The sequence below is a fragment of the Antedon mediterranea genome, chromosome 11, assembly GCF_964355755.1.
Source record: "Antedon mediterranea chromosome 11, ecAntMedi1.1, whole genome shotgun sequence".
In the NCBI taxonomy this organism is placed as follows: domain Eukaryota; kingdom Metazoa; phylum Echinodermata; class Crinoidea; order Comatulida; family Antedonidae; genus Antedon; species Antedon mediterranea.
Genome location: NC_092680.1, coordinates 4,753,328 through 4,770,769, shown reverse-complemented (window position 1 = coordinate 4,770,769; position 17,442 = coordinate 4,753,328). Strand labels below are relative to the sequence as shown.

The window sequence follows — 17,442 nt, the reverse complement described above, 5'->3', positions numbered from 1 at the left end:
GAGGATGCCGAGGGCACAACCTCCCTCGGTAGAGCTCGCACCGCTGCTGCGATGGCCTCCAGTACGGGTGGGAACAAACCATCGTCCTGCGTACCACTCTGCGGTGGAGGCGCAGCGGCCGTTGCAAGCGCGCGGTCCTGGCTGCAGGTGCGGCAGTGAATGCACAGCAAGTGGCGGTCCCACTTGACTGTCGCACGCTGGCCCCTGCATTGCCAACATTCAGACTTAGGCATATCCGGGCACAGAACGCAACCTAGCAAGATAAAGAACAATACAACCTGACGACGGCTTTGTTGTTGTTTCACGCAACAGTGCGTCCACGCCTCAGCTGAGGCAGTCCAGGTGGCAATGCAAATTGCTTTCCCTTTGTCTTCCGGTAGCGTGGCCGTTCCGGCCTAAAATCCAACGAAGTGGGTGTTGTTTTCTCCTTTTTAATCTTCCTTATATCTAAGGAAGACCCCGACTTAAAACGGATCAACGATATATGAACAATATCAACTGCTGGTACTGCAACAGGCCGTGGGAATACACTCAATATCCTGGCCAAGTCAACTAGTAATCAGCGTAATAGAACTCTTTGTATAGTATGTACAGTGTACAATCCTAACACTTGGTATCATACGACGTAACGCTCTCACGTTACGAAAGAAAATGATGACGGTGGTACGTTGGTACGTTCCCACATGAGGGCGTGGTTGCGGACGGGTCCATTATAATGCAGGGGTGTTCTAGGAACTTTTCACTTTCGTATCTAAGCCCTCCCTCTGGAGAGCACGGGCTATTGTCGGTTTATACAGGTAAGCTAGGCACGATATAGACTCTGTAGGTTTATATGCATCGTATCCTTGGAAGTATTTTTATAATATAAATTTCTTTTATTCATGATTGCAGTCATTGTATAAATTCCAAAAGTATCAACTTTAGAATGTGAAGTTCATAGGGCAAATAAATTGAACTGAACAATAGTACATACAGATAGTTAAACCTAAACACAATAGCCTGAGTAGTTTCTGAACAGTCAACTTCAAGCATGGAGGTAAAAAATAACTCCATGCTTAATTAAAGGCTATTGTCAGTTTCACTTCAGGCTCAAATCCTGGTTTCTAACTTAAAAGAAAAATACAAAAAAAAAAACAAAAAACTGTGATACTAAATTATGATACAAATTTGCTTTTGGTGTATTTATGATGATCGTGATATTTGGGGATGCTTCCACTTGAGGTTTGTGGACTGTACCATTTAGGGAGAGGGGTCGTGTTCAATGAATTTTCTACTTTTCAAGTATACAGTATCTTGCTATTCGAGGAGAAATAAGGCATTTGTCGGTTTATCCTGGTAAGCAGCTATAGGCACGAAATAGACTGGATCATATTTTTGGACAGCAGAAAGGTGATTCAATGAAATGGTCAATTAAATATCACAGAGCAGCACAAAATGGTTAGATAAAAATTAGATTTTTAAAATGTATAGAAAAAAAAAGCAAGCTACAAAATATTGGTAGGTTAATTTGAAATTACCAGTCATTCATATTTTCTTGAATAAACAGATCTAGGACAAACTTTATGTCAGTAGTTTGGTACTGTATACATACTGTAGTCTCTTAGGAAAATCATAACAGCTAAAACTATTGCTGTGCACTTAGTAAAGTCCAGAATCAAACCAAATCAAATTTATATGTCTTAAGGGAAAATCCTATTTTTTTATTTTGATGTTAAATGTCCAATGATCAGGCTAAAGAATAATAATATTAAACTGAAAACTTTGAGAATTTCATAATAATGCATATCATGATGGTTTCATAATTTATTATTTGAGTAAAACTACTCTTATGAAGATGTTTCAAACAAGTGGCAAGTAAAATACAAAAACAAATTTAGTTCAACAACAGAAGTTGAAGGAAAGTTTTGTTTATAGTTAATTCTCGCTTGAGTAGTGAAATTGATGTGTTAATGTTTAAGTATTAATGTGTTTACAATACGACTAAATGGGGCGCGTTACTACAACAATGTAGATTCATAGCGTTAATGGTGATCTAACTCAGTGTTTATCGTACACGCAATCACTACCTCTAACGAATTGCCTGATTGCATACATAGCAGCATCTGAACATAATGAATCGCACGACTGCGTTTCAACATTGAAGATGGTTTGCATATCAAACTTGCACAATTAATTGCGTACAGCAATTCATGGAATATCAGCAAAAGCTTTTCATTTTTTCTCTAATGTTGCATGCAAACATTCACAGTATTCACATTCACAATATACTATGGATTTATCTGTTTTAAAGTACAAGTATTGTCATTAGTCACACATGATATTCCTACAGTTTATGAAATTTAAGATGAGAAATGAGATAAGATCATGGCTTACAGGATTTAAAATAGGATTAACAAATCACAATTGGATTATACCAATCCACTGATAATACATTTACAGCAATAGGTAATGATTTATTCTGTGGCTGTATCAATCTGACCAATAAGGCTGTGTTCATTATGGAATTAAACGGCGTATTAGTGGACAATGCTGATACAATAGCAAGATTATAAACTGCAGAGAAAATTACGAATCATATCTTTAGGATGCTTCTTGGTATTATAGCCTAGCAAACATTCCAATTGGACACATTGCTGAACAAAAAAAAAATGCCCGTTTTCACTAAAGCTTAGTTTCCACTTCGATACAATACAAGGACATACAATAAACCGAACTGTAATTTATTGACCAATCACAACATGATGGACCCTTTCAAACTGTCGCTTGTGATTGGTCAACTCACTTTTGTTGCGTTTACAGTACGTTGTTGCGTTGCATCCAAGTGAGATCAGCGTTGTAGAACACTGTCACCAATTTATGCTAAAACACCTTATCTCCATCAGTGTAGTTTGACAAAAAAAGTGTGATGTGCCCAAATACGGTAGTGATATGCCCAAATATGATAGTGATATGCCCAAATATGGTACTGATATGACCTCATCATGTCCATATATGGGCACATCACATTTTGTTTGTCACATAAAGGTTAATAGTGTACTGTAGTTAGAGTACATGTATAATGGTTACAATCTTAATGATTTCAGATTATTTTTATTTTGCAACATAACTACTAATTAACAGAGTAACTATAAAAAATAAACCCAAACAGTTGCCAGTCTTTGGATAAGTGTGTATTTTTCAATTATTAATTAGCTATTAATTCTGACGTCAATAGTAATCAGCTAGTGTACTGTAATTAGGCCAAGAAAATCTACTGTACGGTTATTTACACTACTGTATATGATGGCCAGGATTACAGTCAACTTCTTTTACTACAATCCTGACAATGAAAGCAAACAATTGATCCCAATACTGTAGCCTATTAATTCTGATTTATTGAAGAATAATAGCTTAATAGGTAATTTACATGTATTGTTAATATTAAAACAAAGAATCTGCCTTAGGGCATGGTACAGTGTGTCACTATGGTGATCGCAATACTACTGTAGTGAAAATGAACATAAATTATTGAAATTTGCCAAATAGGTATTCATTCATCAACACATGAATCTAGCACAAGTATAAAAACCACATTGTAATAGTAGTAGATCAGGGAAATGATACAGAATTGTTGTCAATGTCATGGTTCTTCCATAGTTAATGCCTACAACTACGGTAGCAAATAATAATAATATAACTAATTATTTTCATGGTGCAAATAATGTGATGCTGAGTAACTGTACACTACTGATATACTGTAGTGCAACATGGATCTAATTGTGCTAGGCGGATATGGGTTGAAAATCTTCACTGACGTCACAAAAAAAAGTTCATACATTTTTGTGACAGACTGCAGCCCACATAAGTTGTGATTAAAACCATTTTTTTTTTTGGAAGGGGTGGGGGTAGTTGAGACGGTTTTGAGAAGTCTTCCACACTAATGACATTAGGTCTCTCTGTACCTATTTCTGAGGCCTCACACAGCTGCAGTCCCCATCAGTATCTACTGTTTTCATCATGGTATGTATACAGCAACTTTTTATTAAATTCCAATCCTAAAATTGTACTGAACGAACAGTTCGGCCCCCAAAAAAAAGCACTCACTGACAGTAAATGCAAATTAACTAAAATAGTATAGTATTACTATTATCATTACATTATTACAGTACAATACAATACAAAATATTATTAAACAAAGAATGAGAAGCAAAGTGATAAAAGGTTTTATAGCTTCACATAATGAAAATAGATAAAACGACCTAATAAATATTGTGATAAAATTAACAGCTTTCAAGTGCCTGTATCGTTCACGTCAATTGAGTTTGCAAGAGAAGAATAAGGCTAAAAATATATATTATTATCTACAGTACATACCAAACTAACTTCTTTATGCAACATTTACTCACTCACTGACTTGGAATGAAATGATCAGGAAGGCGTAAAATTATTTTATGATTACAACATATTTTTGTATGTTTTTTTGTCTGTTGTTTGATTTTGTTATCGGTGCAATACAGTACAATTGTAACAGGTTAACAATACAGTAGTGTCAGGTTAACAATAGTTTCACGCCGGTAGAATGATAATTTGTGCGTGTGTGTGTGTAGGGGGAGGAGGGGATTGTGTACAGTAGGTACACAGTACTGTACAGTATAACACTTAGCAGTGCATATTAATATTTGTGTACTCCCACTGATAATAGTGAACCTAACAACTTGTACAGTACAGTTACTGCAGTACATAGTTAAACACAGCGTATTATTAAAACACAAAATCTTTATACATTTTTAAATGCAATCTCTGCAAGATGTTAGCTGCATAATAATTACGACATGCATGCATTTTATATTCAGTGATTGTCAGAATAACTGCTTTGATTGTTTTTACATGTCGGTATCAAGAACATTCATACTGTACGTTAAATATGAAGGCGTTGTGGCTTTATATTGATTTTCTAGGTTGTATAGTTTCATAAGAACTTTACTTTTTAAATTATTGGTTTTTGGAATTACTGTATATACAGCTGCAGGCCTACTGTACATAATAAGATCTAAATCGGAGAATTTGGTGCCTTTTTTTTTATAATTATAAATTGTATGGCCATTACTGTAGATGAAGGAGGAATATCATTTTTTTTATAGACATGCAATTAAATTAATTAGTTGCACTAATCAAATCCTTATAGTTTATAGTGCTAGCATTGATACAGTAAGTTCTAATGGTTTTCAAACTATACTGTAGGTTTCTTCTGTATTCCGCTCTGACAGCTGTGGGTAAGACTAAGAGAGTATGCTTTGTTTTATTTGTTGTTGCTTAATGTGCATGCAATCAACTAACTTTAATCTCTGTCTACACTACAGTATCAAACTTTATGGGACAAAAAAAATGTTACTTATGTGCCCATACTGTATACAGTATGGACATGATGATGTCATATCACTACCATATTTGGGCATATAACCACCATATTTGGTATCACACTTTTTTGTCAAACTAGTGATAGTGTACTGTACTGTAGACAGAGCTTTAGTCCACAGTATCCCATAGTAAAAAAAATGTTTTTTAATAATGTATCACACTTTCTTACAATGTGACAATATAATGGGCATACAAACTGTACAGTATATAGACATGATGATGTCATATCACTACTGTACCATATTTTGGGCAATTACCACTATCATACAGTATTGGGCACATCATTCTTTTTTCGTCAAACTAGTTTGACAAAGCTTTAGTTTCAGAAACTTCTATCCTGAAATGTTTTCAAGCATGGCACGGTCTTCATCAAGGTGACAATTAATGTAAAATTACATTATTGCATTATGCGATGAAGCATACGCTCTGGGAATTTTTTATTGCAGTTCTCTGTGACATTTTAATATTTAATATGTAAAGTGTGTGTGTGCATAATGGATTCATTCCAAACAACAGATCTGAAATGCCTGACTGCAGTCACAGTGAAGCTCTGTCTACACTATCATAGTTTGACAAAAAAAGTATGGTGTGCCCAAGTATGGTAGTGATATGACCAAATATACTGTATGACATCATCATGTCTATACAGTATGAGCACATCACATTTTGTTGTCACATAAAGTAGTGTAGACAGAGCTGCTTCAGAAATAACACACCCTTATCAGTCACTGTCAGAGAATGTTGCACACAAAATTCAGACTGAATAATAGTATATACTGTTATCAAAACATTTACATTACAGTTACTACTTCTAAAAATAATGTTAATATATTTTTAATATTTTAATAATATTACATCAAAAAAACTTTACTCATCTAATAACTCCTGTACTCTACAATATTTTACATGAGACATATTGTATACAGTAGCATTAATTAATTACTATACTGACTTGATTTTGCTACAATTACACACAAGGCCTGATTTAGTAATTAATTGAAATGTTTTAATAATACAGTAAGTAAAGATGAACGACTATTAAATATAATTATTATACTACTGTACAGTAGGCTACTGCTTGCTAGTCAGTTTTAACAAACCAATATTAAAGTTAGGTTTGTACACTACACTACAGTATGTGTCCATGGATATTTCCTGTTGGAAACCCATGGTGTACAGTACCACAAAAATAAAAAATGATGGAAAGACAACACCAGTACTGTAATTTAAATGATTAAATTTTGATGATGGGAATATCTTAAACCATTGATTTCCAAATTTAGTTTAGCCTCTTTTTTGCAAAAAGTGTGGTCAACTGTTCCAAAGGTACATATCAACCATTGTACAGTATAATGTATTGGTACAGTTGAATGTAAACTGTATGTACAGTACAGTAATTATGTAAAATGTTTCATCGGCACAGTCGACCTTGCCGGTAGTGAACAAGCCATTAGAAGCATGGTTTGACCGTGCTGTCAATTAATTTGGTATATGGTACTGTATGGTCAACCATGCCGATAGGAAATGAAAAATTATAAATAACCCGGTTGACCGATGCTATAATAATAACCTCATCCCTTTTCTGCAAATGTGATGTCATTTTGCGGTATTCTTTGGCTACCCTACAGTATATTTTTTACACTCTCTGCCTCTTTCATTCAATTCATTGAATAAAAAGCAATTAAATCATGCTGCTGTAACTGTAGGCCTTTCTTGATCAAATGAACATTATAAAGTGGAAAAAAAATTATTTAAAGTTTAGTAAAACAACCTAACTGTGCTGTGTGCAGGGTATAAATGCAGTTTAAAGCGGATATCAATCAACAACTCACAGCACAGACTTTGGCCTAATATCAATAATTAATAGGCTAGGGCTACCTAGCCAACTGTCCTAAGTCCAGAAAATATCTAGGGCCTAGGCTAGATAGAGGGGCTAGGCTGGCCTACTACAGCCTAGCTAGGCCTAGCAAGGCTAGCTTAGCTATCTATCCTAGGCCTACCCTGCCTCTCTCTAGGAGGCTACGCCAACGTCAAGAAAGAAGAAGGTGAAGGTGGCCAACAAAGATTTATACAAATAATATATACCAGAATAGTTCTAATAAACAAATACAAATTAATCACTCACACTTAATTAGTATGTTCTAAAAAAGGTATTCCTTTCTGAACAATAAGTATCCTTCAAAAGACAGCAATCAACAAGATCTTATTTTATGTGGACGCCTTTGAACAACTCTGTGATTGTGTGAGAGAGGGATCCGAAAAAACGCGTCGATCCTCCTTTTCTGTGTTTTTTTTCTCCAAAACTTGAACTTTAACCTTTTAATTTAAATAAAAATAGAGGGAGCACTTTAAAATGTGTAATCAGAGCCATAAATAATAATTAATACAGTAATAACTTTATTGAACATACGCCTTTAAATCGGCGGCACACGTTCTTCTGGACGGTGCGTTCTTACATATATTACATACATTATGTTAGCCTGAAGGCTAAATAAAAGTATAAAGAAAAAATAAAAGAAAAAAGATTTAAATGAAAGGAAACGGATTGTACAAAAAGAAACTAAAGAGCAAAAAGTACAATACTTAAACTTTGATGGAGTGTTATTAATAATTATTAGTATTATTATCAATGTTATTAATATATTATTTTTAAAGAAAATATTATTAGACCTATTATTAAAAATGTCATTTAATTTAAATATTATATTGTTTATTATTATTTTATTATTTATGTTCTTGTTAATACTGTATATCATTTAATTTATATGTTATGAGTTATGATCTTTATTTGTTATTTAGTTAAAGTAGTATTATTTTTATTATTATTTCGATTTTCCTAATTTTAATATTTAATCTTATTTTTAGTGTTTTATTAACCATTTTACCTCAAATTATAATCCTGATTTAATTGTGTTTTTAAAGTTTTGTAAATATAAATTTACAGCAGTTAGGCCTAAGTGTTGTTACAATGATGATACAAAATACAGATATAAATAAAAGGCCTAAAATGAACAGAAATTACATTTGCAAAATTAACAAATTACATTATAAAGTTATTAAAACATAAGAAATAAATGAATGACAAGGCATTTTAAAATCAACTGATACAGTAAAAAAAAAAACAACAGAAATTTACACTAGGCCTATGCAAGTCTTCCTCTGCAATACAGAACGGAAATCTGGTACAATCTCTAGATCTATTAATTGATAATTGCGGAGCGCTTTTTCCATGCTCTTTTGGCATATTTTTTGCAGAATTTATCATGTATTAGGTGGGTTTCTTTACTGAACACATGCTAGTCACTTCCAAGTGTTAGGTGTATTTTAACATCAGTTAATATATCACAAGAATGAGTATTCCGCGATTTTTGCATGAGAAATTTGTAACAGCAGAGAGCTCCAGTGAGTGATGCCCGCCCTCATCATAAGGGCGGATGTATACATACTAATTAAAGTAAAAGTAGTATTTTATTTCAAGATAAGGAGATTGAAAGTTCATGTTGCGTACTTAATTGTTTCTGTGTATACAGGACGCTAAAATATTAACATTATTAGATAGGATTTACGTAATATATATTTTATGGTTTATATGAATGATAATTTTAAAATAGAAATGATTTAGTTCTAAATATAATATTAGTCTTACCTTGTTGGAAAGCCATTTGGTTTGGATATTATTGAAATAATGTTAATGTCGGAGCCGTAAATTTAATATGTTTTTACCGACCTTTGTGAGAATGTTATGTTTGAAAGTAACAGGTGGTTCGAAGGTTTGCTATGTGCGTGTTTTAGAACGTGGTATCGAATTGACGCGGGTGTTTCGATCACGCGTAAAAGTCTGTATAGATTATTCTTATTATCAAAGATACCACCTATTTATATTCTTTGTTATTATTAATTAACGTATAGTGATAAAAAAAAGTAAATTTATGTCATTTAAAAGTGGGTGCTTATATATTTAATCTGGTATAAAAACATTTTATAAGTCATAAAACTCAAAATTAATGAATAAATATAGAGGTAAACATTATGGTACAGTATGAACAACGATTTATTTGACAATATAAAAGTGTTTATAAGAATATATATAGGCCTACAACAATTTAGTATTAAAGTATTACGTCGTGAGGTGGTTTCCCGAATGATCGTAAAATCAAAACGGTACTGGGTATGACCAACTGTGGTCACAGCCTTTTGAGGTCATTTCCACCACATCACCAGATCACCAGATGCATTGATGTTGTCGCCTCATGATGTGTGGTGGAAAAGGGGACGTATGATCTGTGCACCCCAAACACAGTGGCTCGCATAGCCTTAACTCTATTCCACCGACCAGCATCGGAATCGAACCCACGACAATTGAGCAAAGTGTATTAAAATACAAAAAGATATTAAAATTCAGTGACTTATTTCTATTTTATATCACTGTGCTCCCCTGGCTCCAAATTGGGTCCACTTGAGCACAGTGTATTAACATACGAAAAGATATTAAAATTAGTGACATATTTCTATTTTATATCACTGTGCTCCACTGGTGCTAAATTTGGTCCACTGAACCAGTTACCATAGTACTATTTCTATTTCGGAAGTAAATAAAGGCATAAATGGCGCTCCGTAGAATTAGAGAATGCTCAATCGTCGAAATGACGCTCTGAATATACCTCGGCGGAGGTCGAGGGGAAGGAGATACTACTATACAACAAAAGCTAATTGTTCTGATGTAGAGTAATTGGTAAAAGAATTAGTTTAGCGCAGTTCAATAATAAATATTAAAGGTCATTTTCATCATTTCGATGACTTTCAATTACAATAATCACCTACGAACGATAATTATTGTAATGTTAAAATGTTGACAGTCATCATCGACATCTCGTTACAAAGTCTTCATTTAAAATTAGGAACAAATAATATTTTTCCTAATTTTCTGTTGTTCTTAAAATTGAGGGCGCTAAACATAACATTTACAATATTGAAAACAGGAGGTTCAGTAGGTAAGAAGACAAATAAAGATAAATGCTTGTTTTTCGACGTGGTGATTATTGTTATTGTTTTTTAATGTGTATACTTTTAACCAAGGAAGAATGAATTGTAATACATTATTTTATTGTTATATTATGTGTTTAATGCAATACTTTGTAATTTTTAGATTATTTTAATATTGTTTAGTAATTTATGTTATCACGTTGTATTTCATTTTTATGATTTTACTAATAAATTCAAATCATTTCCCTGATTTAACCAAATGTATATCTGAAATGCATGCCAGTACATGTGAGTATTATCATGGATTCACCACAAAATTAGAAGATGAATCGAGTCCAGTAAAAGTAGACTACATTACGATCTTAAACGATTCCATACAATTCTTTTATTCTCCATAAAATTTAAATACAACATTCCTCAATTATAGTATGATAAAACAAACGGTTCTTAAATACATTACTGAACTATTAAAGAAACCTCTGCATATTAGGCTATATAAAACAGGTATAGCAATGAGATACAATTCGATTTAAAAGTATGAACTACAGTATACACATAGTTGAAGTTATTGCTACATACAAGTATATCATAATAAATGTGTTGGACAAGAATATACTCAACTGTAAGGGATGTCAACATTTTTCAACTATTTTGTTTGTACTACAATCACATATAGTTTGTTTCAATGTACGATTACCCAAAAGAGCTTGCCAAATAATTGTGTACATATATATGTTAAAGAGTAAACAATATGGAGTTAATGCAGCAACTGCAGTTGAATAATTTGGGACATGATTTAAGTATTAACAAAACCTATACATTTGGTAGAGTAGATAGATATATTGACATACATTACAAAATCAAGCATGCAAAACATCAATTACACACACATACTGCTTGCATTAACTCAATCCATCAAGCTATTGGCAGTTCTTGACAAATAATTAGAAAACCGACTATGGTTTAACTTAATTAATGATAAATGACATCCTATATAAGGAAATGGGGATGTTTTATTTGACATATCAAAGACTGTTTTGTTGAGTTTACCTGGCATGTCTAAAGTAGGGTTCGATCCCACAATAATTCTACACATGCCCTGTTAACTAGACCCACGTCCACACCATAGGTTTACCCAATGCTACACATGCCCTGTTAATTGGACTTCCGTCCACACCACAAATTTACTAAATGCTACATAATATGCCCTGTTATCCAGACCTCCATCCACACCACAAATTTACCAAATGCTACATAATATGCCCTGTTATCAAGACCCACATCCACACCATGAGTTTACCAAATGCTACATAATATGCCCTGTTACCCAGATTTACTCAATGCTACTGTACACATGCATGAGTTTACCCAACGCTACACATGCTCTGTTAGCCAGACCAGACCTCTGGATACGCCATAGGTTTAACCAATGTTACACACGCCCTGTAATCAACAACACGCTTGGCCACAAAAAGTCTTCATATTTCCAACAATTATTATTACTAGCAATTGTGCATAGTACACAAATACATTCTAAACTAATATTTATTTATAGCACCATTCCTGTTTTTGTACCAAATTATGTTATTACAATTAATGAGGAGGGTTTTACTTATAGTTGAACATTTAGAAACTATAAACTCTTCTAAAAACAGACTTATCATATCCTATTCTTTAAAATGTACTCCGGAAAATTATATTGGGCCAGCCCAATGTTGTCCAGTATATATACTGTATGTAACACACCATACATTACCTACAGAAATTGATAGAAAACAATAAAAAAAGAGGGTTTGTTGATAACCTGTATTTCAACCATGTTGTTTCTTCTTTGTAAAATTGACTAGATATTTTAGCACCTTTAATTATTGCAGAAACACTGTACTTACTACCTAGGGTCAAAGGTTATTTGCCTACCCTCTATACCACTATACACAGTCTTAAAAAGCATGCTTGGCCCTTTAGAGATGAACACCTCATTCAAATTAATGAAAGGGCCTTTTTCTTTAATCACAGTTAATGAACTATGCCAACACATTGAGAACGGAAGCTTGCCCGCGACTGTCCACCAACCAGAGGCCGGATCAAAACATTCTATTACATCCCAATTCTCAGAATCGGTCATGTTATCACCACCAGCAACGTAAATTTTACCTGTCAATACAAAAGAGTGAAATTAGTTTAGTTTCAACTAAAATAAATAAAAAAATACACAATAGGTATACGTCAGTGGCGTAATGCAGAGTGGCCATATGCTCCGGGCCCCTGGGTTTAGCCAGTGAGTGCTCATAGCCCTTTTGGTATTCATTCTAGAAATTGAAGAAATGTGGATAAAGCCTTCTACTGACCGATGACCATTACAGTGCAGCGTCTACCATGGTCAACACACAATAATAATAATAATAACTTTATTGTTTCTCTTTTATAACAGAGGCACAATTCTCAAGAGATGTGCAACAACAAAAAAATAAATATGGACTTATCTTACTACACAATCAAATACAAACATTATAAATTATTACATTAAAAAGTATATACACATTAGGTTATAAAAATACATTCAATGCATTTGAGGGAAAAGTAAAAGATTGTGTTATGGACGGATATTATAAAAGATCCCCTAATTCTTTTGAATATAGTATTAAGTGCTTTATCGTACATATGTGTATTTTATGTAATCAAGACCAACAGCTTTACATTCCATCTGAAGGATGCATGAAAAAAGCCCTTACCATCTATGACAGTGCAACTAGTACATATATGCCTGCTGAGTAGTGGAGCCACCTCAAATGCTTTATCTTGTCCTGGGTCATACACTTGTACTACAGTACTTGAACCACCAACTATGTATATCATTTCGTTTAGCACGACACTCTTGCAAGCTGTAAAATGCAATGTACAAAAATAAACAAAACGTACTGTAGAAATAGATGTTTATGATTCACTATGGATGTAAAACGTTTTAGAAAATGACAATTTTTAACTCTTCAATATAATTAATTTTAAATGGGTATTGTTACTAATGTATTCTAATATTGCCTTAATAACACTTTATCTTAAACCCTGTCTACACTATCAAACTTTATGTGAACAAAAATGTGATGTGCCCATATATGGACATGATGATTACCATATTTGGGCACATCACACTTTCTTTGTCAAACTAGTTTGATAGTGTAGACAGAGCTTTATAATAGAAACTTTTAGACAGAATATTCAGTAACAATGCAGTACATGGTTAAACTACAATACTAAAAAACAATAAACTGTCACACACAGCCACTGTGCAAATTGGGACTGGACCGTTTTAGAGGTGTTTACCACCTGTTGGTCCAGATCCTTCACTAACTGAGTTAGTGAGAAGTCGAATAAAAAAAAAAAAAAAAAAAAAAAAAAATAATATAGTACATAGTATTTTAGAAATTATATTCTGTCTACAAAATGACAAAATGCATACATTTACAGTACAGATTATATTATTATTATTTATTTATTGATAATAAATAAAACAAAGATAGATAAATATACCTAATATAATAGTATGTAATTCAAAGATCAAATATTTAATATAATTCTTTGGGTAAACATGGTGGTCTTTCGGAAAAAAAATTGGTTTACCTTTGCTTTTGACGGTCAATGTAGAGATGACCGTCCACTTTTTGGTGTCTACATCAAAACACTGGATCTTATCATACACACAATCATCCTGCTTCAACCCACCAATCACAAACAGTCTTCTTTTGTAGCCACAGACGGCAGGAAATGCAACAGCTTCTTTCATTGGTGGACATAGTTGCCACTTGTTAGTTTCAACTGAAAAGTACTCAACTGAGTTGAGCTTTGAGTTCTTGTCAAATCCCCCTACTACATACATCTTGCCCGCAACAACAGCTGAACAATGCTGGTACCTATTAAATAAAGAAACACATTTTATTTTTATAGATCTGCTAGTTATGTGATTAAAAGTATGGTAGAGTATAACAAATAGTATGCAATACTGTTCATTTGGTTCAATTTAAAAAAGAATTAAAGAAATATCTTTTACTCAAATAACATTTCATTTATATGCATATATTATTACTGATGCTTCATATTCTCACTTGTTTTTATTATTGTTTGTAACCATGTTAAAGGGCCAACTGAGACAAATTTACTTCTAGGTTGGTCCTCTATTTTATACACTGTATTATTTGTTTGCGATTTAATGAAATTAACTTGGCTCCATCTCAATAAAACAAGCAATATAATATAAACAAAACATATTTGCTTTTGTTCTAAATTTTTATTCAATTAATATGCTAGTTGCTACTTCCATTTTGAATGAATGTTGAAGGTTAGCCCAGGCCAGGAAGCTACTATAGGAATTAACTAAGGCAGTGATTCAGCTACAGCGTACACAAGAGGTTTTTTAACATGGATCAGTCAACAATATCATGTTGCACAAATTCTGTTTACAAAAAGCTGAACATTCTATTGGAGTGCTACCAATAATTATAATTTGTTGGCATGTGATATGTATTGTTATGACCAATAAAATGGTAAGGATACTCATGCTCAGTTTACCCTGTGTAAACAATATCTATTATAAACAGTGGATTTTAATCACTGTCTTCTAGAGAATAAACTTAACCTCACCAACCTTGCTAAGACTAATGGTGGCGCTGTATCCCACGTATCCTTCTGGGTGTCATATCTCCATACAGATGGTACAGGGTTGGTACGATTGCCATCATAACCGCCAGTAATGTAGATGTCATTGTAATAAACAACGGCATCGTACATTACTACGCTTTTCAACGAAAAAGGCATCATTGACAACTTCTTCCACGGTAAATCTAGTGTCACAGTAGGGTCACAACAAAACGATGAAATACTGAAAAAAAAAGATATTAGAGAACGTAAGTATATAAAAATGTATTTTAGTAAAAAAAGAACCTTTTAATATTGCTCTGTCCAACTCTGGAATGATCTGTCAGGAGAGAAATTTGCAGCTCTATAAATTATTTTTAGACTCATTAAAAAAAATCTGTATGTATATCTATATGTATTTTCTATTTCTTCTATTCGTTTATTTATTTGACTAAAATATCATTACAACAACATACAATATAACAAATGAAAAACTGCAGCATAAGCAATAGAACAACGCTGTTAGTGTAGTAACTCTAATAAGCAAGCTAATTTTCATAATTTGTTATTGTGTTTTATATAATTTTAAGTGTTAACCAGACTTCACCTTTAAGGGCAATGTATAAATATTAGTTGACTTAAAAAAGTTGACAATTTGAACAAAAAAATGTGATGTGCTCAAATATGGTGGTGATATGCTAAATATGGTAGTGATAGGACATCATCATGTCCATATATGGGCACATCACATGTTTTATCACATACAGTTTGATAGTGTAGCTCTTGAAATTAAATTATTTTCATGCAAATATTCTTACTTATTCCGTTGTTTTAAATTCGCCATTTGTACTCCACCTAAAACAACCATTACTTCTGTATAGTCGCTTGACCTTCGAGGTCGTCGCCATGGATGTTTAACCTGCTGTAGCCCAGAAGCGCCCTCGATCGCTTTAGCAACTATTTCCTGACAGTCGGTATTTTGCACTAAATCATCAGTTTGTATTTCGTACAAGGTCTTTAAAGGTAAAACTGGCAGACGAATCAAGTAAAGAATCTGCGGTAGGTATTGCACTCTATTTTCTCTATCGTGTAAAATCCAATCAGAAACGATATCAAAGAGTTCCTTCTCGTTTTGCACCTGCACATCCTCCGAGCCAATGAACTCTTTCATCTGTACAGGACTAATATTCAAAAACTGCTCATCGTTCCTGAACTTCACAAAGTTTTGAAGAATGAATTTTTCAGCGGACATTTTCAGATCAACGCAACCATGAAGATCTGCAAATTCGTGAAGTTCAAAACAATTTGTTAAATCTAGTTGACGTACTAAAAAATCTGAACAAGCAGCTAAAAGAGATTTGAATAGGAAGAAATTTGCGGTTGCTAAAAGTTCCCGAACATTAAGTGTTGTAATAATTATTTTTGACGTGTAGATATAGTTAATTATCAATTCAAGCATCACTGGGTTAACGTCCTGTAATACTATCTTTGTTTCACTGTTCTCGCGTAGATTATTGGTGAACATTGCACGGAAGTACGGACTTCCAGCGGCGAGAATCGTTCGGTGGCACCTGAATTCATGGTCTCCGACACACAAGCTTACATCAATCATATCTTCATTTTGCCTCATTTCACAAAATGCGGTTTGTAAGTTCTCGGGAAATGCGTAATTTTGGTAATCGCATGAGTCACGTTTTTCTTGCTTCTCAATTCCATCTTGTACTGCAGCCATATTTCGTGGCAAGTTTAATCGTACAGTTATACTCAATCGATTGAATGAGGTAGAGGTGTGAAAAATCAATCAGGGGTTATTAACATACAGCGTCTCTGCTTTAATAAAGAGTAATACATTATTATGAATATAAACAAATATAGGCTATATAGCCTCCTAGCATAATTTTGTGACCTAACTAGGCCTATAATATATTATTATTTAATTATTTATAACTTATTATATGCCTAGCTTAACAATGTATTTCATATGTTTTAAAGCTTTACATGGGCAATACATATTATCAGTATCAGAGCTGAGTTGCTAAGCCTAAACTCCCTCAATTAGTTTTATTTGATCCAGGGCTCTCCCACCCAGCCCCCGCCCAGCGATGCATGCCTGGCCGGTATTTCAGTCGATCTATTCCTAGAGGGCCCAGAGGTACCACTTTGTGGCCAAAAAACAAAACAGGAGATAATCAAAATACAACATACTTACGAAAAATCATTGTTGTCATAAAATAAATATAGCTATCGAATAAATATGTTAACTTCTAACAGAAAAGACGATAAAATCTACAATATTAGAAGGCTTGACAGATTCATTATTGTTTATCGTTTTTCAACCACCACCACGACGGCGGAGAAAACAAAAGAATCACAAGCACGCCCTCAAAGTAATGTAAAAAGTAAAAAGACATAATTTTATAGTACCTCTTCTGG

The 17,442-nt window shown here is 33.4% G+C and overlaps 2 protein-coding genes across 6 annotated transcripts in view; both read right to left on the bottom strand.

Moving 5' to 3' along the window:
* LOC140062150 (neurocalcin homolog) overlaps positions 1-9,131 on the bottom strand; it is a 42,511-nt gene extending 33,380 nt beyond the window's left edge. For 2 of the 3 annotated variants that reach the window (XM_072108218.1, XM_072108217.1), the window contains exons 1-2: positions 9,044-9,131; positions 7,523-7,713 (exon numbers count right to left, since the gene is read on the bottom strand). The gene's annotated coding sequence lies outside the window, so the exon portion shown is untranslated. Of the gene's footprint in view, positions 1-4,353; positions 4,612-7,522; positions 7,714-9,043 lie in introns of those variants that run through there. The other variant, XM_072108219.1, reaches the window with a different exon arrangement.
* Positions 9,132-10,758: 1,627 nt separating this feature from the next.
* LOC140062212 (kelch-like protein 24) lies at positions 10,759-17,335 on the bottom strand. 3 transcript variants are annotated; one of them, XM_072108314.1, is made up of 6 exons: positions 17,219-17,335; positions 15,828-16,839; positions 15,020-15,253; positions 13,999-14,288; positions 13,113-13,262; positions 10,759-12,534 (listed from the first exon to the last, which is right to left on the bottom strand). In XM_072108314.1, the coding sequence occupies exons 2-6, from the start codon at positions 16,739-16,741 to the stop codon at positions 12,269-12,271; spliced, it is 1,854 nt and encodes a 617-aa protein (XP_071964415.1). In that variant the 5' UTR covers positions 16,742-16,839; positions 17,219-17,335; the 3' UTR covers positions 10,759-12,268. The 3 variants fall into 3 exon arrangements, with proteins under 3 accessions (XP_071964415.1, XP_071964414.1, XP_071964413.1); XM_072108313.1 differs by having other exon boundaries at positions 15,828-16,836; XM_072108312.1 differs by having other exon boundaries at positions 17,215-17,260.
* Between the last annotated feature and the right edge of the window lie 107 nt (positions 17,336-17,442).